We start from the raw sequence: 17097 nt of genomic DNA, 5'->3' as shown, positions 1-17097 counted from the left end.
GTGGTGAAACCTGTGGAAAAGCAAAGATATTTTCTCAACAGAGAATAGCCACTCAAGCACTGCCACAAGCAGAGTTCTGCCCAATAATTAATTTGCTATCTCAGGGTGGATGCACCTCATGCTTCATGGCCCGTCTGGCAAAATGGAGTTTTCATGCTACCTTCCTTTCCAAAATGTTGCAGTGCACAGCTGAGTAAAGACTTGTGAACAGAAAACAGCAGGCAAACAGAATTTCTTTCTCCAGTACTCTCCTCTGGCTGTCTGGTAACCCTGGAAGCCAATGGCCAGGCAGACCTGGTCCTTACTTCTTGTCAGAGTCTAGGCAGTGTGTGGGGGCAATAGTAATGCTACCATACTTCATATTTCCCTCCAAGCAACTATCATGTAGCAGCAAAAAACATATTCCTATAGGCAGATAATAAATTAGCTCCATTGCCACAAGGCAGAGTGTTAAAGCTCTGTGAAAAACAAGTGTCTCCCATATTGTCTAACAGAGCAATGCCTGAATGCAATCTCAGGCAGTAACTATAATCAGGGGTGTCAATGGGCAAAGGCTGGGGCTTGCAGTCATGAAGCGAAGTTATGGATGATGTCTGGGGGTGCTGAGTCCTGTACAGAGCCACAGACATGATAGAAAGTATAGGGTAATCTGCAGAGAGCACTTTAAAGGGTAACCCGGTTGCAGAAAAAATTGTGTCAGACAGAATGATTATGTTTAGTCCCCACTCAGCTTTGTGGCAGACTGTGGTGCTGTCTGTCCCCACCACTCTAGCCAAATGACTGCTGTTCTCTTAAAGATGGCATAAAAAAGGAGCTTTCCTGTGTACCTCAGGAAGCTGTGTGCTTGTGCCTGTCAATCTAATAGGGAAACTGAGAAGTTACAGCAGCTGGGGTTGAAAGTACACTTCACTGAAGATGGTCTTTTGGTAGCACTTGTGTTCTTGCATGGCTTTCTGCATCTGAGATGGAAAGGTGCAGAAGCAGCCAGCGGCTCCTCTAGTCCTGCTGGGTGACCAGGGCAGAGCTAGGAGGAGCTAGCAAGGGCCCTTGCAGATTTCTTGTGTGTAGCACAGTAGTGGGAAAAGCAAACGCACTGAGTTGCTGCCAGTGGCCTGCCTGAGAGCTAAGGATGAGGTAGGCTGCAAGGCCACAGAAGCATGAATAAGTTGGCAGGACAAGAATGTTGCTTGCAGCAGCAATGTGACTTTGAACCACACTAAAATGGCAACTTTTTCATTACAGGAAGCTGAATAATCTGATAAGATTACAGCTGCCAGCTATCAATCCTCTGTGAGGACCTTAGATAAGGCAAATCTGAATCACAGATCTTGTGACTGTACCAAAATCTGGGCCACTGCAAGAAGTGTACCAGGTTTCCCATACAAAAGTCAGCAAGAAATTGAATAGCTAGCAAGAAGTAATTGAAGCAGGAAGAATTTTGTGTCTGGAGACAAGCTAAAAGAATTTTGCATGCCTCTTCCTTGAATTTGAGAAGTTCAGGAGAAAAGTTCCTCTTTGGAGAGATATGCCAAAGTAACTCTCATTTGAGAAGAAATCAGAGAAGACCATGGTATCCTTCAGCAGAGGAGTGTCAGGGGGATGGAAAAGAGAAACCTGCATCCCTTTTGATTATCACCAATTTCTGGTGGTTTCTGAAGGAGCCTTGTGTGAGGTGTCACTGGGGGGGATTGACAGAGGTCTGACTGCAGAGGAACTGGCTAAATAATCCTCACGCCCATTGCTGAGCACAAGACCCTCAGGCAACATGCTCTGTTAAGATGTGCCAGTGGATACTACTGTGCAAGCATTTCTGTGCTGCTGTCTGTGATGTTTTGTGTATGAGATATAAATTTAGAAATCAGCATAGTTTTCTCACTTACATATTACTGGGATTTTTTTTCCCCTCTAAATCCATTTTATAGCTCCAGAAAAGCAAGTGTAGCATGAAAAATGAATAAGCTAAGTTAGGTCTGTAGGGAGTCTGCTTCTATTATTGGATCAACCAATACAGTTGGAGCAAAGAGGCATCTAATTTATCTTTGGGTCTGAACTGCAGCCTGTTTTGTTTTTTTTTTCCAGCTTAATTAGCAGTGTAATAAAAGATAATTTGCCTCCTTGAAAGACTTGCATACTCCTAGGCTGCAGTGCTTATAGCCACCTAAATACTGCCACAAAGAGATCAGTCAGAGTTTAGGACCCAGAGCTCTGTTCAAGGCTTACGGGACGTGACAGCTGACTGAAAATCAATGAAGTGTGATTTGCCAAGCGTCATAATGAGGGAAAGATAAGGCTAGAAAGATGCTGCCTTGCCTTGCAGACTCAACTGTCTTAGATTTTTAGCTAGGTTGTTTTAGTCCCTTACAGAGATGAGACCGATTTGCTTATGAAAACAGAAGATCAGATTTAAAGGAAAAGCCATGGCGGTGCCCATGCTTTGCCTGGTGCTCCTTGTGCTGTGCCTGAGCCACTCAGGTAGGTGTCATTTCTTCTTCTTCCAAGCTGAGCTGCAGGTGTTCAAGTTTTTTTCTGCTGGCCAGTTTGCTGGTGCTTTCTGGGGTAGGGGCTGCTTTCTGGCGAGTGCTGGCTTCCCTTGGTCATCCTTTAAACACTGTGTGAGCAGCAGAAGAGGGTTGTATCAGTTGCTTTGTATTGCAACCATGGTCAGTCTGACAACTAGATTTTAATAACTGGTGGTGGGGCAATTGCTGGCTAGAAATTAACAGAAAATCCTCAACTCAACTTTGGCTGCTAAAGGGAATTAAGGGAGGCTTCTATCACCAAGAGAAAAACTTAAATGCTTCAGGCAAACTGATAAAAGGCTAAGTGTCTTTTCTGTACTTATTGGGGTGTTCTGCACGTGTGTTTAGCAGACTTTCTGCCCCAAAACTCCTGTTCTGCACCTGTGGGGAGCTGCTACTTGGACAGATCACAGAGAGAGACAAGAACCTGGTGCAGGGGGAGATGGCATACAGTGCTTGAGTACCTGAACACACGTTAACCTTACAGGGCTCCCCAGTTCTTGCCTCTCAGTGCATCATACGGTAGATTCAGGGATGTATCTGTCCTATGGCTGCTTCTCTGTTTTTTTCAAAGGCAGTGCTACTTTGTTCAATGTTTTCTCCATGGCTTTATCTTACTTAATCATAAAATGGGAGCCTTGGTGAAAGCAACTGTTAGGCTATCCTCCCACATGATATTTCTTATTTCTCATTAATAACTTCTGCTTTTAAACTGTTTTTGTGCAAGTACTGTCTTACAGAGACAGCGATATTCTTCCTTCTGACTTTCTTACTCGTGAGAGTCCTCAAGTCTTTTTCACCTTTTTGCAGCTTCCTCAGCAGATGAGATTCAACATATCCAGCCCCAAACCCAGCTGTACCAGCTTTTTGTCTTCCATACCTGCTTGGAGCATTAGCTACCTGAACTTTATGTGAGATATGAGCTGTGAAATGGCACTATTTTCTTTTGAGGGAGGTCTTAACACATCCACGGACACAGGGTGTGTGGCTGCATGTATGTGTGCAGGATGTCATACTCAAATAAAAACAGAGCAGCGTATTCTGGAATTAAGACAGACCTGGTTTTGATCCTGCATATTTTGGGGTTATGGATTTTTCTATTCAATGGCTTTTCTGTCAGATTTCCTGTTTTTAACAATGATATACTGCTATGAATCTCCTAAAGGGAAGGTGAAATGTCTAGGAGATAGAGTCTCTGCAGAGACTCATATCTCAGGGAGCTGGACCTCTGAGGTTGTAGGTAGTGAGGAGGGAGAAATGTGATCTTTCCCTTCCTTTGGTTGCAGATGCAATACCCATCTGCCATGCTTGGGCAGACAATCTAGTTTCCTAGGACAGACTGCAGACTCTGTCCTTCTTTGCTGTACTGATGTTAGGATCAGCTCTGGTGTGAGATTAAACCCTGGAACAAGCAGAAGGGGCATTTGTGGAAATAGCAGACCACAAGAGCTTGTGACAAAGTGACAAGACCAAGTGTGGCCACAGGACCGCTATGAACTGTGCTGACAACTTCATGAGCTGTGCTGGCTGTGGAACGGAGCAGGTGGAAACAAGTGTGAAAGCTCCCTCTACCTGCCCAGGGATTGGTAACCCCACCATGTATGTGTTCCAGCTACAGAGGACAAACACAGCTTGTGCTAGAACATCCGACAGTAAAGTTGTTATCCTGTGAGTGCAAGCACTAGGTTTCAGGGTTTATAGCTCCCCAAAGAGGAACAGTATCTTGTTATGGCTGGAAGTGGGGAATGCCAGTGCTCTCTGGACCTTGTGCTATCCTGAGAGGATCTAGGCAGCAATGAAGAATGATTTTGTCCCATGAAAAGCTGTGCTATGAGAGCAGGTTTTTGCTTTGGGCAGTTGTTCAGCTTGCTTGCTGCCAGGTCTAGCGCTGTCTGCAGCCTCAAACAGACCCTGACAAGGTGGAGGAGGCTGCACAGCCTATCATGCTCAGGAGGTGGGCAGCAGCTGCTGAGGAAGAGGACATGGGCAGAAGCAGTGGTCTGTGGTCACATCCTTTCCTCCATGCAGGGGCAGAGCATGACCCTCTGCCTCCATTTTTCTCTCTGGAGAGGCTGCTGGGTTTGAATGCCCTTTCTCTCCATGTGCACAGGGACTCTGCTGGGGGCTGCTTTACCTCTGACCATTGATGCACACTGTGTGTGCATATTTGCTGCATTTAGATGTTGCTTGGGGTGAATCAACAGGAAAAGCCTTTGCAAGGGTTTTACAGAGATGTTTATTTCAGCCACTGCTCAGCATTGTCCAGCGTTCGGGGAGCAAAGGCAAAGGGGCTCACAGGGTCCAGGCTGAAGTACATGGGATAGGCAGGGCAGGGAGAGCATCAGGGACCAACCAATTACCAGGGGACATGGGGTGGCACAAGGGTGAGGTCAGGGTAAAGGGCTAACAGGGAATTAGGGTGGGAGTGACCGAAAGGCTGATGGACAGGGAGAGGGCCCAGGCTTGATTTAGGGAACAGAACAGGGGTTGCGTTCCCTAGTTGGGAAAACCTCTCTGGGTCTCCACACATATTGACTGTGCCCTCCAGGGCTCTCCCACTGTCAGGCTGTGGCACCATCCATGGGCCATGACCCTCTGCCTGCAGACCCCTCCTGCAACTAATGCTTGGCAAGCCAGGCACTGATGTTCTGCTCACCCTGGGCTGGCAGTGCACAAGCTGGGCCCTGGACAGTGTCCTGTGAGGTCCCTTTTGACTGCAGACACAGCAAGACTGGCTGTGATCCCTCCTGTGTGGAGCCAGTCTTTTTTCCTCCATGGTGGCTTTGAAGAGAGCTAAAATCCTTCTCACCCGTGGTTGCTGTGTATGTGCACAAGAGAAGAGATGGAGGTCACTTCAGAACCTCAATGTCACAGGGACTGGGGCTGAACTTTGGGAAAGGATGGAGGGTCTGAATGCCCTTACCCCTTCTTGGTAGCAAGGTGAAGAGGGAGCATTGTGTTGGTGATTGAGGGAGTCACAAGTTGTGCAGGTACAGAGCATGATGTCTTTGTGCTCGCCTGGCACATCTAGCCCTGACTGCATCATCCAGCTCCTATTGCCTTGTGGGCTCTTTTTGCTGTGGCAAAAGGGCCATAGGAAACATAAACCTAGTACAAAGCCATCACTGGTCTGGTCTGATGATTTATTTTTTTTTAATGTGGGTTGGCCTTGGGCTATCTTGCCTCTCCATTCACTTGCCCTGGTTCTGCTGAGATTCTGTGCATCTGAATTCCTGAATTCCCAGATGTGAGTTTTTCTCACATCATTGCTCTGCCTCACTTCTTCACATCATTGCATTCTCCATGTCTGCTTTCTGGCAATGCCTGCACTCAGTGTTGCTCTCTTCCAGATGTGAATGCCTTCAGTTCCATTGCTGAAAATGAGGATGCACTCCTTAAGCACTTATTTGAAGGCTATCAGAAATGGGTCCGCCCTGTAGAAAACTCCAATGACACCATCAAAGTCCTTTTTGGGTTAAAGATATCACAGCTTGTGGATGTGGTAAGTGTTGTGTTACTAAAACACCACTTCCATAAAGGTAGTTGTGCCTCCACCTGGGAAGACTGGTAATGTAATTTGCTTTTGCCTCCTGACACAAGAAATGCACAGTGATAGCTGGGCAGCAAAACACTGAGAATGAAATGGTGCTGGTGATACAAACTTCTTCCCTCCTGCCCCCAGCATGGACTGCAGGACTCATTCGTTCTGAAGGAAACCTGATGGTCCTTTTTTCCCTGCTGTTCTCAGGGAGTAAGGCCTAATTTCCAAGAGATTTTAATAAAAAAACCCATGCCAGACAGTCCTTGATGTATTATGTTGCAATTTAATGACAAGACAGCTAAATGAGAGGACTGAGAAAAATATCAGAATTGGTTGGATATTATTAATTCCAAGCAAACTTGCATTGAGGCCAAAAGTAGTTTAAGTCTTGACCCATCTGGTCACTAAGATAAAACTCTAGAGGCAAAATAGATTATCCTGTGTTTCTGGCCATGTGGAAATTTCCCCTTCTCTTTCCACTGCAATGCACAGTGGAATTTGCCCAGAGGTACCCACACAACAGTGTGTTCCTTATATCCCCCACCCCCTGGTAATGTCTCCTTGTGCTGTGGAAGGCACTCTCTAATTTTGTGCTTTATTCACATATTTAGGACAAGGTTTCAGCTTGTATCTTTCTAAACTCACTGCGGGCAGAGCAGTGCTGAGAGATGAGCCATGCTGTGAGCCCACAGCCATGTGTGACCTGATACCACTGGCTGGCTGAGCCCTGCCACACCCTGGGTCTCTGGCATGTGATTCCTTTGAGCTCCTGTGAAATGCCAGAGCTCAGTTTTCCAGCCTCAGGAGCTCCCAGCCATAGCAGGAACAGCACCTAGAAAGTCAGTCAACTTCCCTCAGCAGTGACTGAAGAGCCCAAGCCTATGGGGGAACAGGACCATAGGGATCTCCTGGTCTCAGCACAGGGTTGGGCTTGGCAGGCACAGGGTCTGTTTCTAATGACTGCTTTGGAATTGCAATCCTCTCTCCCTTGTGTCGCTCTAGGATGAGAAGAACCAGCTGATGACAACCAACGTGTGGCTGAAACAGGTAAATCAGACCACATCAGACCTCCCTTTCCCACGTGGAACTGCTGAGCTCAGTAGCCATATCAGCCTGCCTGCTGTGCCATCCATCCCTTTTTATGATGCTGAGTGGCCAGCACCAAGATACCTACCCTGACGTTTGTACTTCACTCTTCTCACATCAGCAAATGTAGAGACAGAAGGGCAGGCAGGTCAGCCTTTGGGACAGAGGGTGCCCTTGTCTCCTGACCTGCACCCCAGCTGTGTACTCAAGCCAGCTGTATTTCAGGGAAGCAACACAGCTGGTGCTGCAGTGGCTATCCCTGGGATGTGGTATGGGCCCTGAGGGACTATCCTGTCTCAGACTTAGAGGTCACACAAGCACTGTCTCCCTTGCCTAAGCCAAGAGTGATGCCTCGGATAGATTTCCTCATTCCTCAGCATGTGAAGAGAAAGAAGAGGCCAGTGTGTTACACACACACCACAGACCTTCTCCCATTAAAAGCTGTAGCTAATGAATCAAATCTCTCTATCAAAATTGCTTCTGGAACTGATAGTGATTTATACAAGTACAGGAAACGTGCAAGTTGAATTGTTAGGTCTCCTTTCTTCTTCTTCTCTCCTGAAGAACACTGTTTTTGGTTTAGGTTACACTGCACCAGTTTACTGACCTTGTGACAATTATTTTAAGTCTCTCAGCCTTGTAAGTATCTGTAAAGATGTCAGGTGATCCCAGGCAGAGGACATAAAAAACAAAAAGTACTTGAAATCATGCCATGGGGAAAGATTCTTGGGGGTTGCTGGGCTGGTGGATGAGAAATTTTTTACTTTTTTTTTTGTCTCAGTCTGGGTCCTGCTGCAGTGAGTGTCAGATTCTGACTGGAGAAAGACCCCTAAAACTAGTGTGAATATTGTGTGTCAAGATGATCTCTCCCTTGAGGAGGGAAAAGCTCAGACTTGACCTCACTGTGGGGAAGACAGGCTTTTCCCCTTTTACTGTAGAAATTTCTCTCTGATCCAAACGCAGCTGCTGGGAACCTGCCCTGAATTATCTGCAGTATTACAATTCCCCCACCATCAGCTGCAGTTGTAGAGCCCCTTTTGTGCACAAGGTCACATCTTGGCTGCCTTACTTTGAGTATCCATCTTGGCAGACAGCAGAGCCCTCCTGTAAAGGACCCTCATCTGCCCTCATCCATTCCAACCCACACTCCTTGCAGGCTGTAGCACCCACCTTCACCTGCAAGTCCAAGCCCTGTAGACACACTGATTTCTCTGGAAACCTGTGGAATCCCCAGATTTTAGCTCCTCAGGGAAACTCAGTGCTGTGATTTCCCAGAGCTGGGCTCTCTGGAGTTGTTTCTGTTTCTTATACCGCTTCTCTATCTGATGGGCTGAGAACATCTGATGGGCCCAAGATAATGACAGGGAGTGGGAAATGAGGCACAGGTTGTGATTTTCACATGTGTAAGTACCCTCAGGAGCTCAGGCTGAGCACTAAACACCTGTGCCTGACTCAGGTGCCCTGCTGTGGAAGTTGTGTGTTCATGTAGACCCAGCTCCCTCAGCCTTTCCTTGTAGAAGAGATGCTTCAGTCCCCTCATCATCTTTGTTCCCTCCACTGGACCTGCTCCAGGAGCTCCCTGTTTCTCTTGTCCTGAGGAGCCCAGGACTGGACACAGCACTCCAGATGTGCCTCTCCAGGACACAGCAGAGGGGCAGGATCACCTCTCTCGACCTGCAGGCAATGCTCTTCCTAATGCACCAGGATCCCATTGGTCTCTTGGTCCCCAGGACACTCTGCTGGCTCAGGGACAGCTTGTTGTCCACCAGGTCCCCCAGGTCCTTCTCCTCAGAGCTGCTTTCCAGCAGGTCACCCCCAGCCTGAGCTGGTTGTTCCTCCCCAGGTGCAGGACCCTGCACTGGCCTCTGCTGAATTTCAGATGTTTCTTCTCCTCCCATCCCTCCAGCAGGGACGTCTCACTGAAGGGCTGCACAGCCCCTGGGGCATTGGCCACTGCTCTGAGCTTTGTGTCATCAGGGAACTTGCTGGGGAGGCATCTGCCCCTTCATCCAAGCTCCTGGTGAATAAGTTTAACAGCACTGGGCCCAGTATGGAACTTTGGGGGACACCACCAGTGACAGACTTCCAACTCAACCCTGTGCCATTGATTAGGGTACTCTGGGATCTGCTGCTCAGCCAGGTCTCTATTCCCCTCACTTTCCACTCATCTGATTCAAATATCCTGAGTTTGCCTACGAAGATGTTGGGTGAGAGACAGTGTTGAAAGCCTTGCTGTGGTCAAGGTAGACAATACCCAGTGCTCTCCCCTTGTCCATCCAGGGAGTTGTTTAATCACAGAAGGCAATCAGGTTGGTCAAGCATGATTTACTTTTATTGAATCCATGCTGATTGCTCCTGATCACCTTCATAATTTCTTAGCAGGAGTGTTAATTTGCTTGAATAAACAAAGCTTAAACACAAGCAATTTTATTGTTTTTTTTTTGCTACCTTCAAATATCCCGATGCTCTAGATGGTAGGACTTGATGCACAAGCAGGCTGACACACAAGGTTCAGAGGAGCCTGAGAAAGTGTTTGGATTCAGGCAAGCTATGGGGTCTACTAGTAAGGGTCAAGGATCTGGATGCAGTGTTTTTTGTTCCACTGGTGGTGGGTTAAACCCCTCAATGACGACACAGAAATGGGAATTTGGCAGAACTGGAGGAAGGAGAGAGTGTTTGTGGTGTCTGGAGCAGCTCGGAAGAAAGGGAGAAGAGAGGAAGGAGCCTTATGCATCTCCTGCTACAGTTTGTGTCAGCACAGCCCACAGGGAGATTCCTGTTTTTAACTGCTCATCTTCAAAGTCTGCACACAACCCATTTTCTGCTCTAGTAAGAACACACAACCATTTGCCTTGCAGACATGAAAGCGCACTTTAACTGGGAGAGAAATCAACGCAGGGCCGGGGAAAGCGAGGAGTATTGCAGATGGAGCAAACAACCCGGCCAAGGGGCTGCTGCAATTCAGCTCCAGAGGCATGGTTCCGTCTCTAGGTGGCTCACAGGGTATTTGCTGCTCTTGTGTTAGTGAAGCCTACAAGATAACTGTGTTGGTTGCTCCTCAGCCCGGACTGACCCCTTGCATGATGTATGTTTCAAGCCTAAGCCCCATTATAACTAAGGAAATGTCCAGGACGTAGGTGAGACTGAGACCACTTAACAGCCTAGGCTGCTGGAGACATCTCTCAGACACCCATCCTCACAGAAAAGTTAATGCTAAAAGTGGCATTCTCTACCCCTGATGCTGAGACTATGAACAGCAACAGCCCCTCTTCTCTTTCCACACCTGAACAATAACAAATGTCTCTAGGTACAGCTGAGAAAAGCATGTGGAATCAAAGAAATAAGAAGGGAACAATATGGAGAATTAATAGACAGTATTGCTTTTTTTGGTTCATCCTTAAGTCATGGAGGAAATTGCCCAGTGAAGGCTGAGACCTCCACATCCCTGGAGATCTCTTAGTGCTGCAGCTTAATGGAAACTTGTTCATCTTCCACGTGGTATTGACCACAGTCTACAGCTCTTGCATCATGTTGCTGCTATTTCTGTGGACAAATGAATATCCTCATAAATAATGAACAAGGGTCAGAGAGCTGGTTTTCCATTGCTTTTCTGTGGAAATCTCCAGGTTGTTGGAGCCACTTTGTTATGATCTCCCTATCTGAAAATCAAAAAAATGAGACAAAAATTTTTCTAAGTTCAGCATGATGAAATTGAGAGAACTCTCCCTGTCTTTGTAATCAAATACTTTACAAAAGAACCATATTGTTTTTCCTGCAATAGTCTGCAGATCTTTCTGATGAGAGACCAACTTACTGGTTTTTGCAAGGATGGTGTACTGATATTAGGTGTTGTACTTAATTCACTGAAAAAGGTCAGGTCTTGACTGAAAAGTGAATTAAGGCCACCTCTATTAGTCTGAGTGCTAGTACCCATACCACCTAGGGTCCATGGGGTCTGTGCTAGCCAAAACCAGCTTGGACTGGTTCTCAGAGGGAAGGAAAGCTGCTGCACTAAAGGGAAGTGGCTCCTTCTTTCTAGAATACTCTCAGGTGGGCTGTGCAGGGTGGTGAGTGAGGTGAGAGTCAAGTGCTCTCCAGGAGTGCTGGCCCTGAGGTGGCCAGCCTAGGGGTGGGTTCTTGGGTCTCACCTGTGTCTGGAGGGCAGTGCTTGTGGGCATTAACACCTCCCAGCCATGCCCATCTGGCACCCTCTCTGCAGCTGAGCCCCTCAGACCAGGCTGTGCCCACAGTGCTGTGCATGCAGTGGTTGAGGGGCATGTGGGGTGAGGAAAGAAGCTGCTGCATGTGAGTGGGCAGAGGACTCTGCTGTTTTGTTACAGGAATGGATCGACCACAAACTCTCCTGGAATCCAGATGAATACGGTGGCATCACTGCTATCCGGGTCCCCTCTGAGTCTCTGTGGCTTCCAGACATTGTTTTGTTTGAAAAGTGAGTAGTGGCTCCTGGCTCTGGGCTTAGGCCAGAGCTTGGGCAAGGCATGTTAGCTATGGTGAGGCTTGTGTGTGCTGTCAGAAGGCTGCTTCTTTAGGCAGCATGAATGTTGTGCACCTTGTGCTCCAGGTGAGGGGTAGAAAGCAGAGCTGAAATGGGGTAGGACTGGGGCAAACACAGTCCTGAACGTGGCACTGTTTCTTCCTGTCCAACTCCCAGCGCTGACGGACGTTTTGAGGGATCCCTGATGACCAAAGCCATAGTGAAGTACAATGGAGTGGTGACCTGGACACCACCGGCCAGTTATAAGAGCTCCTGCACAATGGATGTGACCTTCTTCCCCTTCGACAGGCAGAACTGCTCCATGAAGTTTGGGTCGTGGACATACGATGGCAATATGGTGGACTTGATTTTAGTGGATGAAAATGTAGACAGGAAAGACTTCTTTGATAATGGGGAGTGGGAGATCTTAAATGCCAAAGGTATGAAAGGCAACAGGAGGGATGGGCTGTACTCTTACCCGTTTGTCACTTACTCCTTTGTGTTGAGGCGCCTTCCACTGTTTTACACTCTTTTCTTAATAATCCCTTGCTTGGGCTTGTCTTTTCTAACTGTCCTGGTGTTTTACCTGCCTTCAGATGAAGGAGAAAAGCTTTCATTGTCAACATCAGTTCTAGTCTCCCTCACTGTTTTCCTTTTAGTGATTGAGGAAATAATCCCTTCTTCTTCCAAAGTCATCCCTCTGATCGGTGAGTATCTGCTCTTCATCATGATCTTTGTGACCCTCTCCATCATCGTGACTGTGTTTGTTATCAATGTCCACCACCGATCCTCAGCAACTTACCACCCCATGGCTCCCTGGGTTAAAAGGCTCTTTCTCCAGAAGTTGCCTCGTCTGCTCTGCATGAAGGGCCATGTAGATCGCTACTCCTTCTCAGAGACTGAAGAAAAGGGAACCACCTCGAAATCAAAGTTTCTGGGGAAGCAGAAGTACAAGCAAGCAAAAGACGGAGAAAAAATTGTTATTGCCTTTCTGGAAAAGGCAGCTGACTCCATTCGGTACATTTCCAGGCACGTTAAAAAGGAGCACTTCATCAGACAGGTAGGTAGAGGGAGGGCATTTCCTTGACAGCAATGGCTTCCAAACTCTTTCTTTTTCTGCATGCTTTTCCCTTTGCCTCTTCCTCCTGCTCTCCTCTGGCATGTATTCTCCCTCAGACCTTGATAAATAATATGTTTCTTGAGACAACACATAGCTTCAAGGAGAAGTGTATTGTTCTGTGAGAGTCCCTGCTCTTCAGAGATTCCAGGAGCCTCTGCTGTAGGAATTCCTGGTTTGGGATTATTTTAATAACCTTGTCCTCTGTAAGTTTGAGATACACATAAACCTGGAAGCCTTTACACCGTCATATGCTCAAAAAACGTAACTTTCACACTTTCACATGGGCAAGTTCTATGGCATTTGCCAGGTGTCAGTCCTGGCCTCCCAGCACATACTGTTGCACTGCATAGCTGCTCTGTTTTGAGTGAAGGTCTTCTAGATTTTCACTAGCACCTGTTTAGATTAGCTCCCAGCCACTATCCTTCACCTCTCAATGAGCCTCCTGGCTTTTAAAAGGGCAAATTACTGTGTTTGCAAACAATGCAGCTCATGCAAGGGTAGGACAGCAGAGCAATGCAGCTGGCAGCATTTGGAAAAACTTCTGTTAGCACCCTCCTAGCAAGAGCTAGAGCTTTGTTCAAACTGTGCTGAGAGGACTACAGCAGAAAGAAGAGCAGTAAATCAAGCATATAGTATGTGAACACACACTTTTCCATGACTGAAACTTGTTTGAAGTTGTAATAATAAAAAGGAGAATAAAAAGTGCTATTTATTTATCTTAATAAATAGCACTTTTGTGTGTGCATAGTTGTGCAGGCACTCACAATTCAAAATTCCCCTCCTGAGTGTACCCAATCTGAGTCAACAAATCACTTAAGTAGATACAAATAAATCATACTGCTTGTACTGGAATCAATGCCTGTGCCCAAGTGATGTGCCAGAGCCTCATCCTGGCACTTAGAGGGAAATGCTGATCTGTAAAAAGAAATACAGTTCACTGTAAAGCCATCTTCAAGGCTAATTTTCATATATGCACTTAACTAAATATGCACTAAAAGCTTTTGTGCAGGCTGAGGAAGTCTCATCACCATGTGCATAGAACTATGGAATTGTTTTAGGGGTTTGAGAGATTTGCAGCTATGAGTTCTGAAGAAGTATCTCTGTTAGTTTTAGGCTACCACATACTACAAACCTCTAATTTTAAAACCAGATTTGGGGAGCTGAAATATATGTAGCAGTATCAACACACTACCAGGCTTGTTACTATTTATATTTATCCTCCCTCTGTCCCTCCCAGGTTGTACAAGACTGGAAATTTGTCGCTCAAGTCCTGGATCGGATCTTCCTGTGGTTATTTCTGGTGGTGTCAGTGACGGGTTCAGTTCTCATCTTTACCCCTGCATTACGGATGTGGTTGAACAACACTTTGTAGAAAACACTCCTGCAGTAACATACAGCAAGTACAGAGCCAAGGGATGGTGGTGCCTTGGAGCCTGGCCTCTGCTGTACAAGAGAGAAAGCAGCAGCAAGAATGAGGAATGTGATGGTAACAGTGGGCATTTATCAGGGCTTTTAATCCTCATAACTGTACCAGTTATAGATTTTGCTGAGATCAGAGAAGACCTTAGTGCACAGCCAAGGCCTAAAGTGAACTGAGGTTGCACAACTGGATTTTAATTATTTTATTGTTAGCTTGGTTGTATTACTATAAAAGCCAAGATTAGTAGTTAAAATTGGAAATAGAAGTCTCTACTCAGTTCATCTGTGTTTCCAAGCAAAAACCACTAAGTGTCTATAGGTTGCTTTATGTGTATGTCAGAACTGGCAATTGCATCGCATGTGCATCAGAAAAGTATAAAATCTTCTTAGATGGGATGCTCAAAACCTTGACTCTCTAGCCTCACCTTGCAGGATCAGCTCGACAGGGGCAGAATCTGCCGCTGTCTACCTGCTACCAGCCTTTATGGTGTGCACACTTGGTCTCTCACCTCAGCCATCAGGTATTGCCCAATACAAGGTATTGCCCAATTTTCAGTATTATTTGCAGTTTTGCTTGCTGCTGTGTAATGTACTAGAAGGCTGACAAAGTGACGATTTTCCCCCATGCTGCACATTTAGAAACTATTATTCCTTCACCTGCTTTTTCACAAGTGGAATATCACTTACGTGAAGGTGGCTATGCTCCTCCATGGGGTAACAGTGACATTCCTGAAGTGTTCAGCTGGAGGGAAGCAGCAGACATCTCTTTTGGCAGATGAAAGTTGTGGCTGTTGCAGGAATGGTATTTCTCTTGAGAGCTGTGGGGTGGGTTGGTCACCAGGAAGATACATTTTTGGATGTTGGCTTGTCCGTGTTTCCTAGGCAATTCAGAATTTCATTCCTTTGATTCATTTACCAGGGGATCCTTTTGCATGATTAGAAGCAGCTCTTAAAAGTGTTAAATAATTGAGATGTGATGGAAAACCCTCAGGTAAAACTCTTAAACACAGGAATAAAGCTCTCACCACATTTGCTGGGGCAGTATTTTCCAGCATGGCGTGCTTGAGAAAATCCTATTCATAACTTGCAAATATTTTCAAGATTAGCAAGGGATTTGGAGATCCAATTTTTGACAAGCTAAATATGTGTTAAAGTTTTAGCTAGTCTTGAAACTGTCTCCCTAGAGATGGAGGTTAGAAAGTGTTAAAAATACAGAAAGGTGTTCTTGTACTTGGATTGTGCATGCCACACCAGACTCCCACGAGTAATCCTATCATGTTGTGTCAATACAGAAACTTGTGTTCACTTGTGCAATTATTATTAATAAAGATTAAGATTTAATAAATGATTCTTGGAGTGTCTTACACTGGGGTTTTCTGTTGATTTGCTGTCAACAAAGACAGACTGTAGCCCATTTAAAAAATTTTGTCCCAAATCTATTCAAACAGAGGGGTTGGCATATTCTTGGAAAGTCCTCATTACTTTTTAGCTCTGTATGTGAGTTTGAGCAAGAAGCATTCAGATGTGGTTAGTATATTGCTGGAATAAACTAATTTAGTTTAGCATATACAGAGAGATGTCTTAGCATAAGATACTGGTATAAAATTCATACACATTGACCATTCTATCAGTCACTTCTCTCTTCTTGAATAAAGTGTATTTGTTCCCCTAATACTGTGAAATATCTGTAGGAAAAGAGCCAGGAAGCTCTTCTTTCCAGTACTTCCAGACTCTTGAGCTCCAGTAGTGATAGGTATTCCCTGTGAGCACTGCCTGTTTCTGTGACAGGTGACAACCTCCTCTACTGGGCAACTGGCTCAGGTGTCCAGCTGGCAGATGGTCCTGCCTCCACCACACAACACTTTCGTTGCCCACCCGCAGGCAACACATGGCTCTGTCTCACACATCTCTGTCTGATGCCAAGCTGCTTTTTCTGGATTGTGCTGGGGAAGATCAGCAGAGCTCATGTGTTGGAGATGTATGGAAATTGCACAGGCATGGCTTCTGGCCTTGAGTCTTCCTAGCATTGCATCTGGTACGTCTGGCACTGCTACATCTGCAGTCTCATTACCCATTCCCTTCTGCTGCCTGATCCTGAGCTTCTCTAAGTCTCTTTGCTGCTGGCCCACAAAAGCATTCAATGTGTTCCCCACAAAGGTCTGCCACTAAAAACACAGCTAGGGAGGACATTTGGGCAGACAGTCCTCCAATGGGGCCTTCCCTTTGCTCCACCTGCTCTGCAAACTGCAAATCTTAAAACAAACCTAGTAAGCCTCTGCCTTAATAGCATCTCAATCTGTGTTTCTAGGCACTGGTTTGCCAAGACATTGGCACTTTTTGGCAAGACCACACATATCGCCCACTCACCAAAAGATAAATATGAAAAACTCTTCTGTACCTTTTACTGGAGGTAAATTAGAAGAATGGTCTCCATTGGGAAAAGAATGTACAGAGATGTTGAGCTGTTGAATTTTTTCTGTGCTTTTAAAATCAGATCATAGATGCCATCACTCTTGAGGAGAGAAGAATTCTTGCTGCCAGTGGTAGACTCATCACTGAGCCATATTAATAAGAGGTGTTGCTGATGTGACTTTGGAGCGCATGGGATGAGAACAGACCTTTTGTGTCGCTGTGTGGAATGCGTGATCCAAGTCAGCATCTGGGATGACACCAGTTCTAGTTGTAACTTTTCTTGTTATTTCATTTAGAAGGTCTCTTAACCTTCCACAAGAGGTGAGGCAAGCAAAAATGTCATTTTTCATGTAAGGTCTTCCATGTCTGCTTGCAGGGGCACCCCTACTGTAGCCTTCTTCAGGGTGACATGCTGATATGCTACTTGTACCCCCCATCTCCACTCCCCATAATCAGTCAAGTATTTTCACAAAGCTGGTAGTAGTACATTAGCTTTCCCATACTG

The 17097-nt window shown here is 46.0% G+C and overlaps 1 protein-coding gene across 1 annotated transcript; it reads left to right on the top strand.

Moving 5' to 3' along the window:
- Positions 1-2245: 2245 nt before the first annotated feature.
- Positions 2246-15528, top strand: CHRNB3 (cholinergic receptor nicotinic beta 3 subunit). Its single transcript, XM_056513658.1, has 6 exons — positions 2246-2472; positions 5870-6021; positions 7063-7107; positions 11487-11596; positions 11819-12701; positions 13999-15528. The coding sequence occupies exons 1-6, from the start codon at positions 2418-2420 to the stop codon at positions 14131-14133; spliced, it is 1380 nt and encodes a 459-aa protein (XP_056369633.1). The 5' UTR covers positions 2246-2417; the 3' UTR covers positions 14134-15528.
- Positions 15529-17097: the final 1569 nt, after the last annotated feature.

The sequence above is a fragment of the Oenanthe melanoleuca genome, chromosome Z (genome assembly GCF_029582105.1).
Source record: "Oenanthe melanoleuca isolate GR-GAL-2019-014 chromosome Z, OMel1.0, whole genome shotgun sequence".
NCBI lineage: Eukaryota > Metazoa > Chordata > Aves > Passeriformes > Muscicapidae > Oenanthe > Oenanthe melanoleuca.
Note: the sequence above shows the minus strand (reverse complement) of the source record. Positions and strands in the feature narration are given on the sequence as shown.